Source organism: Schistocerca americana, chromosome 1, assembly GCF_021461395.2.
Source record: "Schistocerca americana isolate TAMUIC-IGC-003095 chromosome 1, iqSchAmer2.1, whole genome shotgun sequence".
Taxonomy (NCBI): Eukaryota; Metazoa; Arthropoda; class Insecta; order Orthoptera; family Acrididae; genus Schistocerca; species Schistocerca americana.
Genome location: NC_060119.1, coordinates 568,440,490 through 568,465,390, shown reverse-complemented (window position 1 = coordinate 568,465,390; position 24,901 = coordinate 568,440,490). Strand labels below are relative to the sequence as shown.

Here is a 24,901-nt window from a genome sequence, read left to right as displayed (position 1 = left end):
CCTCTTTTCTGTTAAAATGGATATGGTGTTTATAGATCTCAATAGCCTTTCTATACATAAGCGCGTGGTAATGCGATGTTTTCGATTTGAAAGTTCTCTCTGTGAATTTTATTTCATGGTCACCCTCTCGTTAAAGATGTTCCGCTATGGCCGATTTATCCATATGTTGCAGGCAGCAATTCCACTTGTGGTCAACTAGATGGGTGTTAACACTTATTTTTGTGGTACCAATATAAACCAGTCTGCAACTTCAAGGAATTTTATATACACCCAGTGTCGCCAAAGGTGTCATATGTCTTGTGCCGATCTTAAACATTCTTTCATCTTTCTGCTGGGTCTGAAAGTAGTTTCCACACTACACTTTCTCAACTCTTTCCCAATGTGTACTCAACACTGTCCCAATGTAATCTGTAATTGTACTGAGGAAAACTTTTCCTCATCAGTCCTGGGTTCTCTCCATAGGGTGAAGCACTCTATCTATCTTATTGTTAGAATAACAATTCTTCTTGAATATCGACCGTATATGTTCAAGCTCATCTTTTAAGTAAGTCGATTCACAAATCTTGTGTGCTATCTACCAAGGTTTTAATCAACCTTTATCGTTTGGGGTGGTGGTTAGAATCTTTATGTAGGTAACGGCGAGTATGCGTGGTGTTGTCTACTCCGTGGCCCAGTGGCCCATCCCCTCGCTTGATGACAGACACCTCCAACAAATTCAGCTGGCCGTTATTCTCTGTCTCCATAGTAAATCATATTTTTGGATTGATACTGTTGAGATGTACCAGAAAGGCATCTAATTCCTCTGCACCATATGTCCATATTATGAAAGTATCATCGACATTGCATTACCACCTGGCTGGGCTTTTTCTGGTAGTCTGCAACACCTATTTTTCAGTTTTCCATTAACAAATTGGCAACAACTGGACCAAGAGGACTACCATAACCATCCCATCAATCTGTTGATAAAAATCATTAATTGAAATTAGGCCATGGTGAAGCAGTGTCTAAATATCTACTGGAAAAATATCAGCTGTGCATGAAATAGATTTGTTCACTGTAATCATGATAAATAATGACACAACATCAAAATTAACAAGGATATACCTTGGCCCAGTGCATTTCTCTTAATTTTCCAATGAAATAACATGTATTTTTAATATGTCTGTCAGTTCCACTCACATAAGGTTGCAGCAATGAGGCAAGGTGCGTAGCTAATTTGTGTGTGGGGGAACCTATAGCACTTACACAGTAGACATCAAAGGACTCTATGGTATGTGCACCTTGGGTAATCCATAGAGCCTAGGCGGGCACACTTCTGTTTTGCAGAGTAACTTCTTGTCGTCAGAGGAGCTTAAAGATGCTTTCACCAGACGATCAGTGATGTTTAAAATCTTCATTGTTGGGTCCTTCTGATTTTTTTTTTTTTATAATTGGTGGGATCTAAAATATTATTGATCTTTTCATGATAGTATTCACTTCTCATCAGGACCATGGCGTTATCATTGTTTACAGTAAGAAGGATCATGCTTTTATCTGCATTGATACCCCTCAGCACCTTCCTTTTGCCTGTGACAAATTACAGTTAGGTGGCTTACAGGTACATAAAATTCTAGCTGTTTCCATTATAATTATGTCAGCTGACTGATCCCTGCCTTGATATTTGCTATAATATCTGTGATTGTTTTAGATCAGTCTACATCATCATCTACTTGTTAAAGTGTTTGCCCTGGTCCTCATAGCCTGTCACCAACACTCACTCACCCCCAAGTGTGCCCAGCACACTACAGTCCTCTTTTCACATTACTGCTTACGTTTGTGGCATATAAACTGACTGCATAACCATTAATTAGGAATTCTTCTTCGGCTTACCTCTCAGCTTTATTTCGAATGCTGTCCAGGGAGTGAGCAGAGACACTTTTCAGTGCAAGCAACAGTATTCCTCAGTCACTGCTGGAAATGCTGGTTATTTTTTGGGTTTGGGTGTTGTCTTATAAAATCCCCAAATGGAATATTGTACCACATTTATTTGAGGCTGCTGTGTCTTTTGGGCTCATAAAATTACACTTTCAACATTATCCCATGTGTAAGAGGCCACTGGGAAGCCAATAAAACACCTGATAATGAACAGTCTTTGTTATACACTATTTTTTTTATTTGTTATAAAAAGTAGACTACGTGTTAATCTAGGTTTCTTGACCTTAGTTGTGGGATGCTCTTTAACAAAGATTGTTCCTAGAAGAGGCAGGTAACATTTTACTTAATTCCAACATACAACTTGTGAAACAATTGTGATGTTATACACCATTACCAAATGGAACGGGAAAAGTGGAAATGATAGTTATATACAAAATGCCCTCTACTATACACCATAAGATGACCTGTGGCCTATAAATGTTCATGTCTGTTTGAAGTCTGTCAAAGAAATATTTGCAATATCATTCCTGATCCTTCTGTATCTAAAAAAACTGCATTTAAACAGTTTTATGAATGGACAGATATGTAAATGGTAATGTGTGTTGAAATACTGGCATGCCGTAGAAATATAGAAATGGTTGTGAACATCTAAACATGAAAGATAAGACTTCTTAACTCCACCGAGCGTGTATTTGTTGTCCTGTGTTAGTGCATGACTGTTTTTTTTTTTTTTTTTTTTTTTTTGCCTTGATGCCGTCACAAGTTTCATCCAAATTGATCTTGTTGGCTGATCAAGTAGTGTGCTAAGTAAATGTTATAATATTTCACTGTAAGTGCAAACAGTGCAGCTCCTTTTCAGGCATAAAGAAAATGATATACAGAAATAGTTGGAACTCTGGAAGGAAGTTATGCTGTTGTGTACGGACTCCAACAGGTCCTGTGTTGAAGGTGACCACTTCCAATTGAACATATTTGCTAAGTACAGAAATTTACAGTAGTCTCCTTTCATTTGTGTCACTGGTGGTCGTAAATGACATTTTCTGATGGCAGAATGCAAGTGTGTATAGTAAACTGCTTTTCCACTGCTACCGAGGTGATCTTATCAAAGTATGAGGGCACAGTTGAAGGTCAGTAAATAGTCAGGCACTAATAAAGCACTAGAAATAGTTACTTAGAATGTGAGGAGTCTCATTTCGTCTTTGTAAGACATTGTACATATTTCCACGAATCACTGTAACGTTGCGACCACTTTCTAACACCAGTGTTTTGACCCGGGAAACTATAGTCGCATTGTGAGCAGGAGGCCAAGTGCAGGGTGTGGGTGAGGCATCAGTGATACAGTAATATGTGAAATAACATTTGTTAATTTATTGAGTTTACAGAGTTAAGTGTCTTCAGGGTGGTGGGCTGTGGCCAGATGCAAGTGCACATACTGCAAGGAAGTGCTGATGTCATCCGAACGGGTCGGTGAGCATGGTCATTTGCTGTGTTGGTGGCAGCAGGACACCAAGAGGCATCGCCCACCCAGACCTTCTGTGACACAGTGGGGCTCCAACCTGAGCACTTACGAAAACAGAATATTTGTTGTTGTGAAGATGAGGCTGTGGCCATCCACTATAGATTGACTAAGATTGCAGCAGTTGTTCTCGGTTTGACCCGGGAGCTGTGCGAACAGGCTATGTCTTGTCAGTGTGGAGATGATAGCTTGCAGACCATCCACGATGACCCATAGCAGAGGAGGGCTGGCTGTACAACAGTCTTCTCATTCACGATGACACATTAGACAGAGCAGGAGTTGTAGTATGCATCAGGTTGACTGCACCTTGTTATTGAAGTCAGCAAGCAGGAAGCAAGTAGGCCATAATCTATCAGCTTGCAGTTTCACTGAAGCTCAGTGGACTGTCGTTTTCTCTAGTTCTAGCAACACGGACGGAATGGCAGCATGACTGAATGTGTGTGTGTGTGTTCCAAAGCCTCATTATTTAAAGTGCTGAGCCTGCACCTGTGATGCAGTGGCTCTGGGTATATGTGCAATTTTGCCCTCATTTTTTGGTCCCATCAGTGCTCCTTCCTTTGCTATGGTAATTCAGTAATTACGATGGTCGCTGAGCTCGAGTCTTTGTGCCTACATTTGACTTTTGCAGTGGCCCTCTGGTCTTGAAGTCGCATTGTGTTATTTCACAGTACCTTGTTTGTAGCACTGCAGTGTTTACGTTACTGCTTTCTCACACTGAGGTTGTGTGGAATGCTCATCACATCTTGCCCTGACATCTGTTACATGAACAGTGTGCCTTGTTGACATTTGACAGGCAAGCCAGCCCAGAGCTTGCCAGATAGAACTTTCAAAAAATTAAAAATGTACAATAAAATTTTTCTGCTGATAACATCCCTCCCATTGCCTATCCTCTGCACACAATTGTACATTGTGCATGTAGTACCAACTTTTTTGCTCATGAGAGCTGCCTTACGTGGACTGTCTTGTTATAACTAATTCTGTGTCATTATTCTTAAGTTTCAGTTTACTGAACCCTTTTTACTGTTATTCTACATTATCTTTATTTACGTTTTAACAAGTTACAGCAAGTTTATGGTTTTCTTTTCTTCTATCATGTGTTTTTTTTTTAACCTGCTGTTTTGACTTATCATCTGCAACTTTGTCTTTGAAACAAAAGATTCCCATACATTTTCCCAAAATAAACAGCTGATTATACACAGTTTAGTTCCTTGGGACTATGCCTTGCTTGCAGCTCCTCCTTTGGCTGAATCAATGTCTCATCAATTTTGACAGTTATTTTAAGAACAATTACACGACATTTCCTCACAATCACATTCCCTATATCATTACAAGTTTTGGGAAATTGACCCAGATTGTCAGCACATGTTCCTGAAAGGATTCAGTGTTGTCACATGATCTTTACCTACAGTCATTTTTTTTCTACTCCTTCACTTCCTCCCTCACCCCTATGGTGAAGGTGGTGCACCCCTTGTGGTAATAAATCTGCATCCTTCGAAAACAAATGTGTCTGTACTGCTTCATTATCTGCAACTAACATCACCGATAGTTTTCTGTGCATTCACCATAGTATCTATCTCTAAATCACCATCTGCTGTTCAAATCTGCACGACGCAAAAATTAGTGGCATGTGTACTTCCCTGTAAATCTGGCACAGACTCCACAGCCTCGAAACAACCACCATTATCACCCAGTGGTACCACTGCACCTGTATCAGTTTCACCTGTGTTGCTACTCACACACACATTTGTTCCCATACAGCACTAACTTATTTCTTTTGGCATTTCAGATAGTTCTGTATTTTCTCAAGATATTGGAGCTGACACTATTACATTACTTTCTGTTACTTCCACAATGCTAATAGTTTCTGTATTAAGTAAACTTACAGGAGCTTCCACAACCTTTGATTCACCATACCTGTTCACATTGTCTACAATCATGCAAGCACCTTTCAACGTTGATTCCTCTTCCTTCCATCTTTCTGCTTTCTCTCTATCCCTTCTTTCCATCCCCCCATGGGGCTCGCCGCTCTTTGGCAGGTTTGTGCCTGGCTACAACATGGCCCCAGCCTTTGCAGCATCTTTTCCCTTCTGTGCTGCATGTCTCACCTCTTGCTATTCTTTTTCCCCTCTCTTGGGGAACATGTCTGGGGTGTTATTGGGAATGTTCCACATTGTCTGTCGCTGACATAAGTACAGTCTCACCACTGTTTTCCGTTCCCTTTTTCTTTCCTTGTCTCCCTTCTCCTCTTCTTCCTCCGCTTCGGCGTTTGAGGTTCCTCTTTTTCTTCTTCATTCCTGTGCACTCTTGTAGGCTAACCCATGCGTCAGACACGTAACAGGTTACTGGGTAATGTGTAATGCTCAGCCCCCGGTCGGCAGGTAGGGTTCTCACACACCCCCTGGTGTAGGCCAGGTCCAGGGGTGAGTGCCTGAGCTGCAACCTTCCCAAGTTTCCAATTGGTCCCTCTGTTAGGTGTTTGGGAGGTGTGGCCTGAGGTGTGAACAATCACCTAAGGTGGGTGCGCCCCCTTGTGAATGGGGAAACTTGTGGAAGGAGCGCACCATCGGAGATGGGGGATTTTCCCGCAATGAGTCGATAACCTTCACAATCAACGTCTACAAAATGTAAATGTTATGAGGCTAATGATTCAAAGACCCTTCCTGCTGCACCACGGTTCCTTGTGGTCTCGCGTACTGAAGACAGTCAGTCCTTCGCCACGGTAAATCCGTTTATTATTTAGAAAGGTTATACAATTGTTTATACAATTGCTGGCCCTGTGGAATCCTGCTCTCATTTACAGAATGGCACTTTGCTTTTGGACACTACTTTTGATTCTCAAGCACAACTGCTTGCTGCCTCACTTCTCCACACCTAGCCTGTTCGTGCTAAGGCCCATAGAACTTTTAATTCTTCCTGTGGTGTTATTTACACTAGGCTGCTTGATGGTCTAACCGAGGCTGAAAGCCAATCTTACCTCTCTCATCAGGGTGTCATTGTCGTCCATCGTGTAATGAAGAAGGTAGATTCCTCCTTAGTGCCCATCCGCACTCTTTTTCTCACCTTTGGTAGAGTGGTGCTTCCATCCAAGATCAAAGCAGGCTATGAAGTTATCACAGCCTGGGCGTACATTATGAACGTGATGTGCTGCTACCAGTGTCATCGTTTCAACCACACTAGAACATCTTGTCGACACTCAGCCAAATGTGTAAACTATGGCAAGGATGAGCTCGAGGGCAGTTGTCCGCCGCCTCCTCACCACTGTATCAACTGCAATGGCAGCCATGCTGCCGCCTCTCAGGATTGTCCTGTGTATCTTGATGAGCAAGCTGTCCAAGAGATCCGGGTGAAGGAAAAAGTGCCTTACCCAGTTGCTCACAGGCTATTGACTAGTTGCAAACCCTGTGTTCTCCCATCTGGCACCTATAGTTCTGTTCTTGTTACCCCTTGCTCCATGAAGGACATGGCCACGCAGACATGTGACCTCCAATTCAGCTCTGAGGTTGTGAAATCGTCGCCCAGTATCAAGGTAGCATCACCATCTCCCCATCCAGCTGTGCAACAAGCCATCAGACTCTTGCATCAAAGGGTGAAGCCACCGGCTACACAACCGGTAGGGCCGAAAGGACAGAGTGAGTACTCCCGTTAGAGGTGGCAAAAAATAATGTTACTGAGAAGTAAAGGTTACTGCGATAACCGTTCCTCTGATACAGGCAGTTATTTCAATAACTGTCTAGTGTCAGCAGTGCCTCGCGCCATCTGTTGACCGAAGATTGTACTACGCTTTCCCGTCAACTCATCGGAGATCTGGCTACAAACGAAGGAGAGGGATAGACCATTTGGAAGGCGTTCTGTAGGCCATGGGAATAACTGTGAGACTGCGCGCCATCTCTTGATAAGAACTGTGTACTATAACGCGTGCCTTTGTTACTTTTAGCACAAACAATTAAATAAAGTTAATGTCCGAGCGGTGGCTGATAGGAGCTGCAGTACATGCATTAACAAGTACGGTCGTTCCCTTGAGCCACTGCCTTATTTGTCAGTTTAGCTTGGACGGGTAATATAAAGAGAGTTACCATAAGGAATTCGAGCGACTATGGAAATAACTGTCAGAGATCGGTATTTTCCTCTGGCAGTTATCGTTATTGGCTCACAGTTCTCGTTCTCTGGCAGTTATCGGGCTACCATTACAGGTAACCTGGAAGTTGGTAACGGAATAACTGTGTGTCTGTGTTCCTGACACAGTGACTCCAGTCTTAGACCCTGGTGATATTTCCAGAGACGATAGTTACTGGAGCGAACAAATATTTACGTACTTCTTTGGAAATAGCCGCTGACAAATGACATGTCAGAATGTATAACATAATACAGTTGAATATAATAATAATTATCCTCATCATTTGTCAAGAGATTGTCAAAATATGTGAATATATTGCAGTAACTGCTAATATTTACAGAATTGATACGCTGTCAGAATAAAACACAGTTATGCACTTTTAATAAATTTATCATACATAGAATACCCGATCTTGACTGTTGCGACCAAGTGCTGTCAAAACTGAAATATAGCAGAATTTTTACCTAAGCTGGTCTATCAGTTTCTGTTACGATATTCATCTACAGAGTAGAAGGAGGGGTTAATGGAAGCGTCTGATTCCACCCGTCTGCTTTGATGTAAAGGTGTTGTGGGGTGTGAATGTCATTATGGCATGGTGTTTATGAGTTTGTTATTGTGTGTGTGGGGGGGGGGGGGGCTGGGCGATCTAATTTGCTGGTGGTAATTAATTTTTTTTCCCTAGTTGTGATGTTCTGTGTATTTATGGAGTATTGAATGTGATTTAATTTATGTAGGTATGTTTGATTTGTGGATTTTTGGGATTGTGGTTTTATTTTTCGCAGTTGTAGGTATTGGTTTTTTGGCATCAGTAGTTGTGGTGGACCTATATAGGTCACCGGAAATGACTGATTCCCATTTTCATAGTTGTAGGTGTTCATGTTTTGGTATCGTCATCTGAGGTTGACCTATGTAGGTCAAGGGAAATGTCCGATTCCAATTTTCGTACTTTTAGTTGTGGGTATTGGCATTTTGGTGTGGTCACCTATGGTTGACGTATATTGTTCAAGGGAAGTGTCCGATTCCTGCAGATTTTGTTTGTGTAGCGGAATGCTGTATTTTTTTTTTCTTTTTCTTTTTCACTTTGTGTTTTGGGATCATTGTGTGTTTTTTTTTACTAGCTTGTCCTCACCCTAAAACCTCCAACTTCCCGTAGTTGTCCCGTTGGTTTGATTGTATTTTTGGTAGGAGTTGTTATTGTATTATTTATATGTATCTTCGTGTTTGTTGCCATGTGTGTGTAGTGACGTTATAGACACACTTAAAATAGCCTTTACCGGCATATTGATGACGTCCTGGGTCGAAGCAGACGGGTGGAATCAGACACTTCTGTATCAAAAAGTCTTTCAAACACACTATAAACTGTCCTTTATCTGAAACCAAGTTTTTAATGGTTGCTGACTTGCTGGCAGTTTATTGAAAATGCATGTTCCTGAATATTGGACCCCCTTTTGGACCAAGGTAAGTGATTTTAGGTCTTTATGTAGATTGCTGTTCCTATTTCTAGTACTGATATTATGTATTGAGCTATTGATTGGAAATACTTGTAACAAATTTCATTGAGGAATAAATATACTAGGAAGCAGTGGTTAGAATACAAAGTTCCTTGAACAAGTTCCTACATGATGTTCTTGAATTTATACCGCAAACTATTTTTATTACACGCTTTTGCATGCGAAAAACTTTTGCTATGTTTGATGAGTTACCACAGAATATGCCCCCTTATGAAATAATAGAGTGAAAATATGTAAGCTTTTCTATATTTATGTCTCCTACATCTAACATCATTCTCACTATAGATACAGACTTGTTTAGGCGCTTCATCCATTCTGCAGGTATGCCCTTCCCAACTGAATTTATTATCGAGTTGTAGTCCAGGAAATGTAACACTGTCAACCTTTTCGATCTGCTTGTCTTCAAATGTTATAAACATGCTGTAGCTGGAGAAATCGAGCAGTTTCCAAATCTCACATAAAACTCGGATTAGCATACTCACACTTTCCCCAACAGGACTATCTTTTGCAGGACAGGAGTAAACGAATCTGTCACATTATATATATTTTTTGTTGTATTAAAAGGCTGTACACTTATTCTATTAAGTGAGCAGCACAAGAAATTAAAAAATGGTTCAAATGGCTCTCAGCACTATGGGACTTAACGTCTGAGGTCATCAGTCCCCTAGAACTTAGAACTACTTAAACCTAACTAACCTAAGGACATCACACACATCCATGCCCGAGGCAGGATTCGAACCTGTGACTGTAGTGGTCGCGCGGTTCCAGACTGTAGCGCCTAGAACCGCTCGGCCACTCCGGCCGGCCAAGAAATTAAGCTTCTAAGTTAACCTACAGTATTCAGTTTACATATTACTTCATACTTAAAAATGCACATTGTTAACATTTTACTTAAACAGTGCTGTGGCGAAGTTCCGCATACTTTCTGTTACAGCTGCGAAGATAATATTTCTAATAGCGACCGATAACCTACAACATATAATATGAAACACTAATAATCGTTCTAACATCAGCTAAAATGTACCAGGAGTTGATTAGATAAGGTTATGACACAATTCATATGACATTCCTGCCATTTTACATTATTCACAGTTTTACTGATAACTAAACTGATGGATTCCAACTATGTCGTTATTTAACTGTAGCCCCTTCGGAGTATTCGGTATTTGCTAGTGAAAAATAACGTGACAGTTATTAATAACCGTTAAAAATGATGGTTATCAAAGAATAACTAGAACTGTAATAACGGTTACTCCAGGATAACCATTTGGCCCACCTCTAACTCCTGTGAAGACTTCCTGCGTCCCTCCAGTGAACCAACACTCGAGTCTTCCTCTAACCAGAAAGGCCCAAAGAAGTCCACCAAAGGCAAACGGTCTTCTCCTTCACTGACTCGAAGATCCTCTTTGATAGTGTCACTGGCCAGCCTCCGTGTCATATGTGCACCACTAACAGTTTTTCAGCATTGGACTCCACAGACCGACCGCACAAGCAAGCCGATGCTTCTGTGGAGCCCATGGAGCAGGATCCTCCTGCTTCTGTGCCCTATACCAGCGACTCTTAGTCTATCCCTCGGCAGCCATCGAGGTGACTCCCCTACATCTTTTCCTTATCATTCACCCTCCTCCAATGGAATGTTTGTGGCCTTCCACAAAGAGGATTTATGGCTGCTTTTGTACTCTGCCTCCAGGAAACGAAATTGCACCCTCACGACCTCTTTGAGCTTTCATATTTCTTACCGGTTCATTTTGATCTCCCCCCTGAGGTTGGCATTCCATCTCATGAGGGCGTCATACTGCTCATATGCGGTGACATACCTTGTCAACCCATCTCCCTGACTACCCGTCTTCAAGCCATAGCAGTTTGCCTTTTCCTTCCCTCTTCTTATTGGGCAGCTACCTCCCCCATTTTTGCTACTTGGAGACTTTAATATACTTTATCCCCTTTTAACACTGGAGCACCCACTTTCCTATCTGACTCCTCACACACCTATTCCCATTTGGACCTATCCTTCTGCACTGCCCAGCTTGCCCATCGTCTTGAGTGGTCCATTCTTTCTGACACCTACTCGTGCGACCATTTCCCATGTGCTATCCGTTTGCTGACTCCTACCCCATCTTTGTACACATCCAAATGGCAGTATAGTAAGGCTGACTGACAGGTTTACTCCTCCCTGGCGACCTTCGACAAACAAGATTTCCTCAGTTGTGATGACCAGGTGGAATATTTCACAAATGTTGTTATTACTGCTGCAGAACGTTCCAGTCCTTGCATTTTCACTTTACCACGTCGTGTCCCAGTCCCTTGGTGGACTGAGGCATGCCACGACACAATTCACGCACGGAAACGTGCTCCCTGGGTTTTTAACAATCATCCTTTGATGTCAAATTGCATTCATTATAAAATGATGTGTGCAGTGTGTCATTGCGTTCTTTGGTATAGCAAACGATCTAGCTGTATTTCATTCACTAGTTCCTTTAACAGTTTCAGCCCTTCCTCTGTTGTGTGGGCCAACCTCCGGTGGCTCTCTGGGACCAAGATCCTTTCCCCAATTTCTGGCCTGACAGTAGCAGATGATGTCATCGTGACCCTTATTGCTATATCAAAGACCTTGGGCCACCATTTTGTGGACATTTCGAGCTCTTCACACTATCACCCTGCCTTCCTCCATCAGAAACGAGTGGAGGAGGCTCGGGTGATACCCTTCTCTTCTCTGAATCACGAGTTTTACAATGCTGCCTTTACTGTGAGGGAGCTAGTACATGCTTTCAGTTCATCCCGATCCGAGGGCCAGATGCCATCCACATTCAGATGTTGCAGCACCTTACTCTTGCAGGCAAGCACTTTCTGCTTAACATGTACAACTGCAGCTGGGCAGAGGGAACATTTCTTAGCTGTTGGTGTGAAGCCACCATCATACCCATACCTACACCTAAGCCTGGTAAGGACAAAAAACTACCTTCTAGCTACCGCCCCATTTCTCTCACCAGCTGCGCTTGCAAGGTGATGGAACATATGATTGATGCTCAGCTGGTATGGTGGCTTGAGTCTCGCAATTTACTGATGAATGCACAGTGTGGATTTTGATGACGAATGCACAGTGTGGATTTCGAGCGCAGCGTTCTGCAGTTGGCCAGCTCATTACTTTGTCCATCCATGTCATGAATGGTTTTCTGCGGAAATCCCAGACTGTGGCCGTGTTTTTCGATTTAGAGAAGGCCTGTGACACCCTCTGGAGAACTGGTATCCTCTATACTCTTTACACATGGGGCTTCCATGGCCGCCTGCCCTGTTTCCTTCAGGAATTTTTAAAAGGCCAAGTTTTCAAGGTGCATGTGGGTACTACCTTGTCAGACACCTTTATCCAGGAAAACGGTGTGCCTCAGGGTTCCATCCTGAGCGTCATCCTCTTTGCATTATTCCTATAATGGCTTGTCACCTCCAAGGAATCTCCGGCTCCCATTTTGTTGACGATTTTGTCATCTAGTGCAGTTCTCCATGGACCTGTCACACTGAGTGGTGTCTTTAGCAATGTCTTGATCGTCTTTACTCATGGAGTTCGACAATGGCTTTCGTTTTTCCACTGACAAAACCATCTGTATGAATTTCTGGTGACGTAATTGGTTTCTCACACCATTTTTACATCTTGGGCCTGTTGCCCTTCCATTTGTTGAAACTATGAAATTCGTGGGGTTCATTATCAAAAGGAAACTCTCTTGGTCCTCCCATGTGTTTTACCTGGCAGCCCACTGTACACAGTTCCTCAATGTCCTCCGTGTCCTCAATGGTAGTTACTGGGGTGCCGATCGAACCACCCTCCTCCATTTGTACTGGTCCCTTGTCCGTTCAAAACTGTTGTTTATGCGTCTGCATGTCCATACCTCATATGCAGTCTCAACACTATCCACCATCGTGGCATCCGTTTGGCCACTGGTGCCTTTTACACCAGCCCGGTTGAGTGTCTGTATGCTGAGGCTGCTGAACTACCACTGTCCTACCGCCATGACTTTCTCCTCAGCAGGTATGCAAACCATTTGTCTGCCATGCATGACCACCCATCCTATGCCTCCTTCTTCGATGACTCCTTTGATCATCAGTATGGGCGATTCTCTGTTACCTCCTGGACTCCGCTTTCGGTACTTGCTGTGGTGGCTTAACTTCACACTACCTGCAACTTTCCCAGTGGGTGTGAACCCTTCACCACCTTGGCTCTGTGAAGCAGCCCATGTTAACCGTGGCCTTCATTTGTTTCCTAAGAATACCACTCCAGGCTCACTCTATCGCCTTTAGTTTCGTGACCTTCACATGGAACTTGGCGGTAGTACCTTTGTATACACTGATGGCTATCGGACTGACTGTGGGGTTGGGTGAGCCTATGTCATTGGCACCCGTGTCTTTCAATATCAGCTTCCGGCACACTGCTTAGTATTTACAGCCAGCTCTTCCCCCTGTATCTGGCCTCAGAGTACATCCGGCGACACAGCCTTTTCAATTGTGTCCTCTAATTGGACTCACTCAGCACCCTTCAAAGTCTATGTGCGCTGTACACCGCCCATCCCTTAGTGCAGCAGGTCCAGGGGACTTGTCACTATTGGTGGAGCGAGTGTGATGTTTCTGTGGGTTCCTGGTCATGACGGTCTGCGAGGAAACGAGGCTGCTAACACTGCTGTCAAGGCTGCAGTCCTTGTACCTCAGCCCACTAGTTCCTATATTCCCTCCGATGATCTCTGTGTTGCCGTCTGTCAGGAGATGGTGTCCTTTGGCATTGCCAATCGTCCTCCCTTCACGGGATAAACTCCGGCTTATTAAGCCTCTCCCAGCATCTTGGTTGACCTCCTCTTGGCACTCCCGCCGGGAGGAGGTTATGTTAACTAGGCTGTGTATTGGGCACTGCCTTTTTGCCATCGACATTTGATAAGTGGTGCTACCCCACCACTTTGTACATATTGCACCCAAGTTTTAACAGTCTGCCAATTCCTGACGAAATGCCCATTTTTTAACCATTTATGTTCACGCTTTGGTTTGCCATCTGAGTTATCGGCCATTTTAGCAAATAACATGCGAGCTGTTGACCACGTTTTACTTTTTATCTGCTAAAGCAATACGGTGAAGGCCATTTAATTTTTAGTTTTGGACCTCCGTTTCTGTTTGGTGTCTTTTCTAGCCCTTTCTCCGTGTCCCCGTTTTTAGCTGTCTTCTCTTATCTCAATTGGGACTGATGTATAGTCGTTTTTTAACTCCTCTTTGTCTTTGTGTTCTATAGTTTTGACTTGAATACAATAGAGGGAAACATTCCACTTGGGAAAAAAATATCTAAAAACAAAGATGATGAGACTTACCAAACAAAAGCGCTGGCAGGTCGATAGACACACAAAAAAACACAAACATACACACTAAATTCAAGCTTTCGCAACAAACGGTTGCTTCATCAGGAAAGAGGGAAGGAGAGGGAAAGACGAAAGGATGTGGGTTTTAAGGGAGAGGGTAAGGAGTCATCCCAACCCCAGGAGCGGAAAGACTTACCTTACGGGGAAAGAAGGACAGGTATACACTCGCAAACACACACATATCCATCCGCACATGCACAGACACAGGCAGACATTTGTAAAGGTAAAGAGTTTGGGCAGAGATGTCAGTCGAGGCGGAAGTAAAGAGGCAAAGATGTTGTTGAAAGACAGGTGAGGTATGAGTGGCGGCAACTTGAAATTAGCGGAGGTTGAAGCCTGGCGGATAAAGAGAAGAGAGGATATACTGAAGGGCAAGTTCCCATCTCCGGAGTTCTGACAGGTTGGTGTTAGTGGGAAGTATCCAGATAACCCGAACGGTATAACACTGTGCCAAGATGTGCTGGCTGTGCACCAAGGCATGTTTAGCCACAGGGTGATCCTCATTACCAACAAACACTGTCTGCCTGTGTCCATTCATGCGAATGGACAGTTTGGAGCTGGTCATTCCCACATAGAAAGCTTCACAGTGTAAGCAGGTCAGTTGGTAAATCACGTGGGTGCTTTCACACGTGGCTCTGCCTTTGATCATGTACACCTTCCGGGTTACAGGACTGGAGTAGGTGGTGGTGGGAGGGTGCATGGGACAGGTTTTACACCGGGGGCAGTTACAAGGGTAGGAGCCAGAGGGTAGGGAAGGTGGTTTGGGGATTTCATAGGGATGAACTAAGAGGTTACGAAGGTTAGGTGGACGGCGGAAAGACACTCTTGGTGGAGTGGGGAGGATTTCATGAAGGATGGATCTCAACCTTCGTAACCTGTTAGTTCATCCCTATGAAATCCCCAAACCACCTTCCCTATCCTCTGGCTCCTATTCTTGTAACCGCCCCCGGTGTAAAACCTGTCCCATGCACCCTCCCACCACCACCTACTCCAGTCCTGTAACCCGGAAGGTGTACACGATCAAAGGCAGAGCCACATGTGAAAGCACCCACGTGATTTACCAACTGACCTGCCTACACTGTGATGCATTCTATGTGGGAATGACCAGCAACAAACTGTCCATTCGCATGAATGGACACAGGCAGACAGTGTTTGTTGGTAATGAGGATCACCCTGTGGCTAAACATGCCTTGGTGCACGGCCAGCACATCTTGGCACAGTGTTATACCGTTCGGGTTATCTGGATACTTCCCACTAACACCAACCTGTCAGAACTCCGGAGATGGGAACTTGCCCTTCAGTATATCCTCTCTTCTCTTTATCCGCCAGGCTTCAACCTCCGCTAATTTCAAGTTGCCGCCACTCATACCTCACCTGTCTTTCAACAACATCTTTGCCTCTTTACTTCCGCCTCGACTGACATCTCTGCCCAAACTCTTTACCTTTACAAATGTCTGCTTGTGTCTGTGCATGTGCGGATGGATATGTGTGTGTTTGCGAGTGTATACCTGTCCTTCTTTCCCCCTAAGGTAAGTCTTTCCGCTCCTGGGGTTGGGATGACTCCTTACCCTCTCCCTTAAAACCCACATCCTTTCGTCTTTCCCTCTCCTTCCCTCTTTCCTGATGAAGCAACCGTTTGTTGCGAAAGCTTGAATTTAGTGTGTATGTTTGTGTTTGTTTGTGTGTCTATCGATCTGCCAGCGCTTTTGTTTGGTAAGTCTCATCATCTTTGTTTTTAGGTATAGTTTTGACTTGGGCGCATATGCCCCAGTTGTTTTTTGTGCCCTAAAGCAAAACAAAACCAAAACCTTCTTTCCATTCCCTCATTATCCTATGCCTCACATCTAGAGGCCCATTTTCTATCAACCAGTCACGGCTTCTCTGCACCCCTTGTGCATACTCCAGAGTTTATGATAAACTATTTCCATCTGCCTGTCTTCTTTGATGCTTTTCTTCCTCCTCCAAATTCCAAAATCTGCATCTGCAGCTATTACTTCGTTCAGCGTATCTCTAGTGCTCATGAGTTGCTCTGCTCTGCTCTACTTTAAATGAGCTACTACAGCTGACAAAATCCTGAATATTTCCTCCAGGGTAGCACCCCATAGGATTGACAGTGACAGGGTGACCCACTAACAGTAAACCCCCCCCCCCCCCCCCCCAAAAAAAAAAAAAAAGAAAAAAGAGAAGTGAAAAACCTAAAACGATGATGCAGACATTCAAATACACTGCCCTCATACACTTATTGAAAGTCAACATTCTGACAGAATGGCTTCTCATGGATATTTCTATCGCGAACTCAAAGACAATGAGTGAGCTGGGCTCTCAGTGGAATACTGTACCCATTAAAAATTGTGCAAATAAATACACACAAACTTTGATCATCATCAGCTTTCACCTATTTGATCCAATACGTATCAATACAAACTTGGCAAAAAGACTCATGCGTTCTGTATGAACCTTGCAGTAAACACCCACAGGCATCAGTGACGCAGTAATATCTGCGAGAACATTTGTTTATCTTGTTGAGTTTACAGAGATATGGGTGTCTTCAGGGTGGAGGTTTGCAACTGGTTGTAAGATCTTCTGCTGTAAAGAAGTGCTGCTGTCTCTTCAACGAGACGTGACATCACCCTGCAGGCAGCTACTGCTTTCAGCTCTGATGGTGGCAGCATGGGGCGAGGACGTTGCCCACCGAATGTTGTGTGATACACTGCAGCTCTCACCTCAGTGTGATCAAAGACTTGTAAAGAGTATACCCTGGTCATCCACCATTAATTGACCAAGACTGCAGCAAATGTTCATGAGTTGGTCAGGAGACTGTGCGAACGTGGCACACCTGGGCGGTGTGGAGATGGCAGCTTGCAGATCATCTACGATGGTCCGCAATAGAGGAGGGCTGGCTGTGCACTAGTCTTCTTGTCCACAGTAAACCAGTAGACAGCAACAGCAGACTATGGATGTGGTGTGCATCAGGCTGGCTGCATCTCGGTGTTGGAAGTCAGCATGCAGGTAGCAGGTAGGAGGAAAAGAAAACAAGACCCTGGTCCAGGGAATGGTTGAAATTGAGGGAGAAATATACCCATGAAAATATTCTAAAGCAAATGTTACACCCAGTACCTTATGATTACATCAGCTTTCTATAAATGGACACTCAAAATTTTAGTAACCGGTTTACTTCACCCTCACATTGAAAAAGAGGACACACATATGTGAATATTCTTGGTTCTCTAATGACATTCCGTTAAAATATCACAACATGGGAACGTGTATAATACATCATTTGTGTAAGAATTAGAGAACTTTGATTTTTTTTCACTTTTTTAAATTTTATTGTACCTCCAGTTTATATTGTGCGTAGAATATTAATTTTTTTAACTAGTTCATGCATAATACATGGCAAGAAAAGACACAGTGCCTCTACCATTTTGGTAATTGCAGTGCTATTTTGTTTTTATCCTTGATCATAGTTTCGATAGTTGTGAAAATTCATTAAATCATAAGATAAATTGTTCTAAAACTCTTTTTATCTTAATATGTGCAGCAAAGCATTGACACAAACAATGTCTATCATCATGTCAAATCTGCTGTCATCAAAATTTGTCTCAAACACACTTCATTATTGACAAACATGCCAAATAGCGCTACACGTGGTCAAATAAATGACAAATCTAGTAAAATTTGACAGATTATCAAACGTTTTGTAATCCTATTACACTAACATCATGTCAATTGTCAGACATATTAACAAACTTCTCAAAGAGAAGAGAGAACTGAAACTTCCTGGCACATTGAAACTATCTGCTGTATCAGGCCTTAAAACTGGTACCATTGTCTTTTGCAGGCAAGTGCTCCACCAACTGAGCTGTTCAAGCAAGACTAATGACCTGTCCTCAAAGCTCTCATCTCCTCCCTGCCTTTCTTCACAGAAGTTCTCTTGCATACCGTGTGGGACTCATACTCCCAGAAGAAAGGATAAGAGGACATGTGGCTTAACCATAGCCATGGGGAATAGTTTCAAGAATAAATTATCAGTCAGCAATGGAGTGAGGTACCAGCAGAAGTAAAGCTGTGAGGGTGGGTCGTGAGTCATGCTTTGATAGCTCATTTAGTAGAGCACTTGTTTGCAAAAGGCGAAGATTGGAGTCCCAGTCCGGAACCGAGTCTTAATCTGCCAAAGTTTCAAATCAACACACACTGTTATGCTGAGTGAAAATTCACTCTGGGATCCCTCAGGTTGTAGCTAAGCAGTCTCCACAGTATTTTCTTCCAACAGTGCTAGTCCCACAAGGATGCAAGAGAGCTTTTGTGAAGTTCGGAAGGTACGAGATGAGGTAATGGCAGAAGTAGAGCTGTAAGGATAGGTCATAAGTCATACTTGGATAACTTAGTCAGTAGACCACTTGCCCACAAAAGGCAAAGGTCCTAAGTTCAAATTGTGGTTCAGCATACAGTTTTAATCTGCCAGAAAGTGGTTTTAATCTGCCAGAAAGTTTCAAATTGGTGCACACTGTGATACTGAGTGAAAATTCATTCAGAGGAGAGGGAACTGTTAGACTAAGTGTCAGAAACAATTTTCACAAGTTCCATGGAACTTAAAGCGAAATGCTGTATGTTAGTAATTTCCTGCCATGATATGAGTAGACGACTGTGCCAAAATATGTCCGGTAGTTATGACATCAAGTTGGTCACTCAAAATTTCGTGGAACAATCTATATGCTGGGTAAAGTTTTAGATCCAACATATTTGCAGTGTATATTTTCCCACACTATCTTTAGTGGCTTCTAGTACTTACTTGTGAAATAATTTCACAAAGTGAGGAAATTTGATAATTTATTTTTTATTCTTTTTATATTCTTGTGTCTTTCAGGTGCAACAGTAGAAACATAGGTATCTTATCATTGAGAGTACTTGCTGCCCACAGTTTGACCTTCTTTACAGGAGCTATTTCTGCCTTTTGGCTCCATATTATGTGACTAGTTACTATTAATAACAAGGTCTAGGGTTTGACAGTGGGCGTGTCAGCCTGAAACTGGTAACCACTTCATTAAAAATATATTCGTGCGACTGAGACAGACAAAATAAACAAAGAATACCAAATTTCTTCAGTACTAGACATTTGTGGACCCACCATCATAAGGCAGCATGCCTCAAATCAGCAAATTGACAAACTCATGTCACTTCATCAGACCGATGTCATAGCAGGTGGTTTGTATGGCTTCAACCAGAATACCATTACAGTAGACTCTAAACTATCCAGCTCGTGACTATCTAGCCTCTGTGCTATCTAACCCCTTAATCCCAGCGTACTTAATTAATATCATAGTAACACTTCTCCATGATAACTGAGGATAATTTGTTGTTTGTACTGTACTTTTATAGAACTCTAGCAAGCGGCTGCTAGCTACAATGTTGTGTGGTCTTTTGAAATGTTTTATACATCTTTTGTGCTTCTGTGTCATCTGGAGCCACAATCATAAGATACATATTCTGTCATTAATATTAAATAAATTACCAGAGCCACTCTTCAAAAAAATGATACTTAGAAACCCTCTTCCAGGCCTCCCAAACAACAATGAACACACATAAAGAGTAGGTGTGTTTGCTACCCTATGTTCTTTGTTTCTTCAGTTGTATATCATACATCAAGTGCATGTATTCTTAAATTATTGTTTGAGCATTCCATTGTGTTTTAATTAAAGAGTCTGAAATTTAGTGATATGGATCAGAAACTATGTGCTGTAATGTTACTGGATTCTGAGATAGCAGCCAAAACTATTGATTTGGATTTAGGAGTGGGGAGAAAAAATTGACAAGTAGAAATTGAAAAGTGATATGCTCCCCAAGCTAGTGGAAGTTGAATAAAAGTAAGAAAGACAATGTTGAAAAGTAAGCATAAAGAAATTGAGGCAGCTTTATCTTTGTGGCATAAACATTTAAGAGGAAAATGTTTGCCTGTACTGGGCCCATATTTCAGGAAAAAGCATTGCACTTTCAGTGGCAGGTAGAAGGAGTAGATTCAGAATTTACTGCCAGTGATGGGTGGTTGGATTGGTGGAAAAACTGATTTGGTATTCACTAGATTACCAATAGTGGAGAGATTTTATCTGTACAGTTACAATGAGAGTGGTTAAAATTACAAGTTGTTCCCTACGAAAATGATTGCTTCAAAAAAATGAAGTTGCAGCACCCATATACAAGAAAAGTGATGAAAGACTTACCGTATTGGCTTGCAATAATGGAATTGGCAACCAGAAGCTTAGGCTTATACTAATAGAGAAATCACGAAAACCTAGGCTTTCAAAAACCTGAAAAATCAGAAATCACTGCCCCCACATTGCACACAGCAAAAGAAAGCATGGATGCATTAAAAAATCTTAAAAACTTGATTCCAGAATGAAATTGTATCAGCTGTAGAGAAATATTTGAAAGACAACAATTTACCAAGAAAAGCTCTGCTGCTGCTTCATAATGCACCTTCACATCCCGCCATTCACAGATTGAGGTATCAAAGCATTATTTTTACCATTAAATGTGGCTGTTTTTTGTCAGCCAATGTACTGAGGCACCCTTGAAATGCTTAAGTAGTAATATCGCCACTGTCTTCCCAGTATGTTGATATCAGTGATTTAATAATGAAGACTGTGTAGCCAATCTGAAGAAGACAGACTTGCCGTGTGTCATAAGGTGGTTGGCCAAAGCATGGGAAGAGATTCTAAACATATCACTTGTAAGGTGTTGAAAAACTCTTTTTAGAGTTGTAAGGTGTTGAAAAACTCTTTTTAGATCACGACTATTTTAAATTCGAATCTACATGTGAAACTGAAGTCAAAGTTGGAACTAACGATAGCATTTTGTTGCTCATAAATGTACTGGGCTGTGAAGATGTCAATGCAGATGTTGCAGAATGGATGGCAGATGTTGGGCAAGTTCATGAACCAACTGACAACAGTATTGTGGAAATGGTGATGATGCAGAGGGAAGTAACACAAGAGGAGGCAGTAAACTTAGATTACAGGAGAAATCTCATCTCACATTCAGAAGGGTTCAAGACAATTGAGACAGCAGTTTTTAGTGAGCAGGAGGAGCTCACTCTAGTCATCTGTCAAAGACCTTTTAAAAGCTCAGACTTGTATGTCTCACAATTTTTGTTAAATGTGGCTTTTCTTGTGTGTAATCATACAATTATACTTTATATTGCAGATCGTTTTGTGATTCCTGTAGTAACTTTTCAGTGGTGGAGTATGTACATAACAACCACTTATAACTAGCGTGTATTATGTAATAAGTCAGAAAATGTTAATGAAATTGGGTGGTGTTATAAAAAAAGGTGTTCTGAATGGTACAGATGGTGTCAGAAAAGAGAATTTATAGAACTGTGGTGTATCCAGCTTGACTTTTTGCCACATTGGGCCAGATAGTCAAGAGTCTACTGTATTTACAAAGGTGGCGATATATATGTATCTCGTTTCCCTGTTCATAGTAATCATTGAAAACTGTTGTGAAATGAAATATAGAATTCAGCTCATTTTGCACTGTTGCTGTGGGATAGTAAAAGGCATCAGATCAGTGCATATATTTGAGAATTTGGGTAACAGTCTTTTTACAAGTTCAGAGCGTACCTATTTTGTTTAAACATAATTAGATTATGCTAACAAAATTATGTATTTCATATGCATATGCATTTCTATTATCACCATTACATTTTCCTGTGCTTTGCTTGTCATGTAAGTTTTGCCTTTGTGAATGATGTAACAGTGTTACTGGACTTCATTTTAATTTTTGACACTGACCAATACATTTCAAACATTGTTTACAGGCTCGCAAGAAGAATGTAATTAAAGATTTTGTCTCTGTGGCTGGGCTTCTACATGTTTCACACATGGGAATATTTACAAGAACTGAATTAAGCCCATACATGAAGCTGGCCCGTCTGCCTCGTGGACCAACACTTACTTTTCGCATTGAAAACTACACACTGGCAAGAGATGTTGTTTCCAGTTTGCGCAGACAACTTATTTTCCATCGTCAGTTTGAACATGCCCCATTGGTGGTTCTTAACAATTTTGCTGGGGAAGGGAGGCACTTGAAACTTATAGCATCAATGTTCCAGAACATGTTTCCCACAATTAATCTTACAAAGGTATTTGTGTTTTCTTTTCTGTGGTAAATGTATGCTCAAGCAGTTTTTGAAGAACCACAGTTTTTGTGAAGTGCTTGTATTAACTGATTTGTTAATTAATTTTTTTAAATAAGTACTGTAGAAACGTGAACTTTCTTGTTTTCCTTTTTTTTCTAGAAAATAATTGTAGAAATTAAGTGTTGACCTTATGTTTTAGTCCTCTTTATTTATTCATTTCATCTTCTCTTTGATTTTTGGAAATCTTTTCTCTTCACAAATTTCATTTTCATTTGTTTTCACTGAACATTCTGAGATTTGTCAGGTATGATCTTAGACTGGCCTAAATACATTCTTTCGAATCTAATAACCTAAAAATTTGCTCTGGTACTAATCATATTTTTGTAATTACCTATACCAAGAGCTTCACTCTGTGTATATTGTTCTTTAATTAAGGTGTTGAAATCTGTGGGTTTATTTACATAGCTACAAAATTGTATTTGTTTCACTCAAGAAAATATTCAGGCAGTCACCTATGTTTATCCAGTATACATGAAAGTTGACTACTTGTGATAAGGCTGAACTGTATAGAATTATTTTGAATGAATGACACACATTGTCTTCACCGTGCCTTGCTAGGCACATGATTTCAAAGCGTCTGCTTCTGAAGGATAATTCAGTTGAGGCCATTTAGACAAAACATCTAATTGTGTATAGGTATATGAAAGGTAATGATGACTGCCAGGCTTTATTATTATCTTTTAAATTTTTCATTTCTTTTTTTTTTTTTTTTTTTTTTTTCAGAGCAGGAGTGACAAATTAGCCAGGGAGGGTGGGACAGAGAAAGGTTTTAGAACGTCCTCACAGTACGTGATTGGTGAAGTTTGGAGTCCCAATCCAGTATACAGATTCATAACAGTGTACAGGGTGTTACAAAAAGATACGGCCAAACTTTCAGGAAACATTCCTCACACACAAATAAAGAAAAGATGTTATGTGGACATGTGTCCGGAAACGCTTAATTTCCATGTTAGAGCTCATTTTATTTTCGTCCACCTACGCTCAATGGAGCACGTCATAATGATTTCATATGGGATACTCTACCTGTGAAGCTAGAACATGTGCCTTTAAAAGTACGACACAACATGTGGTTCATGCACGATGGAGCTCTTGCACATTTCAGTCGAAGTGTTCTACGCTTCTCAACAATAGATTCGGTGACCGATGGATTGGTAGAGGCGGACCAATTCCATGGCCTCCATACTCTCCTGATCTCAACCCTCTTGACTTTCATTTATGGGGGCATTTGAAAGCTGTTGTTTACGCAACCCCGGTACCAAATGTAGAGACTCTTCGTGCTCGTATTGTGGACGGCTGTGATACAATACGCCATTCTCCAGGGCTGCATCAGCGCATTAGGGGGGATTCCATGCGACGGAGGGTGGATGCATGTATCCTCGCTAACGGAGGACATTTTGAACATTTCGTGTTTGAAGTCACGCTGGTACGTTCTGTTGCTGTGTGTTTCCATTCCATGATTAATGTGTTTTGAAGATACGTAATAAAATGAGCTCTAACATGGAAAGTAAGCGTTTCCGGACACATGTCCACATAACATATTTTCTTTCTTTGTGTGTGAGGAATGTTTCCTGAAAGTTTGGCCGTACCTTTTTGTAACACCCTGTATATTCCAGTGCAGAATGAAAGATTCATCCTGGAAATAATCCATAGGCTGTTATATCCTTTCTTCAAGGAGTACTTGCCCAGCAAGGTGCACAGGAGAGCTCATTGAAATTTGGAAAGTAGTGGAGAGGTACTGAAAGAATTGAAGCTCTAGTTTGTGGATCATGCCTTGATAGCTCAGTTAGTAAGAGCTTAGCCCACAGAAGGTAAAGCTCCAGGTTAAAGTCATGGACATTATTAGTGAACTTCAAAACAGTGCACACTACCCCCCCCCCCCCCCCCCCCAACGAACATCTGAATTTTCCTCTTTTAATCTGAAACGCCTGAAGAAGTTGAACAAAGGCAAACGTTCTTCTCCTTCACTGACTTGAAGATCCTCTTCAACAGTGTCGCCACGTGATACCCTTGCCTGAATGACCTCTGTGTCGCCAGTGTGCACCACTAACCATTTTTCTGCCCTGGACTCCACAGGCCGACAACAGAAGAATGCCGACAGTTCTGTGAACATCACAGAGCAGGATCCTCCTGCCTCTGTGCCCTATAGCAGCCAGCCTTCGAAGGCTGGAATTTGGAAACCGCCGACGTTAAACCCCCTTCATTTTTTCCTCCTCATCGTTCTCCTCCAATGGAACTTTCACAATCTTCGATCCAACAAAGCGG

The 24,901-nt window shown here is 42.0% G+C and overlaps 1 protein-coding gene across 1 annotated transcript in view; it reads left to right on the top strand.

The window, feature by feature from the left end:
* Window positions 1-24,901, top strand: part of LOC124606549 (protein Peter pan) — an 81,850-nt gene that overhangs the window by 8,406 nt on the left and 48,543 nt on the right. The window contains exon 3 of the mRNA XM_047138537.1: window positions 22,259-22,582. Within this exon, the coding sequence (XP_046994493.1) occupies window positions 22,259-22,582 (324 nt within the window). The remainder of the gene's footprint in view (window positions 1-22,258; window positions 22,583-24,901) is intronic.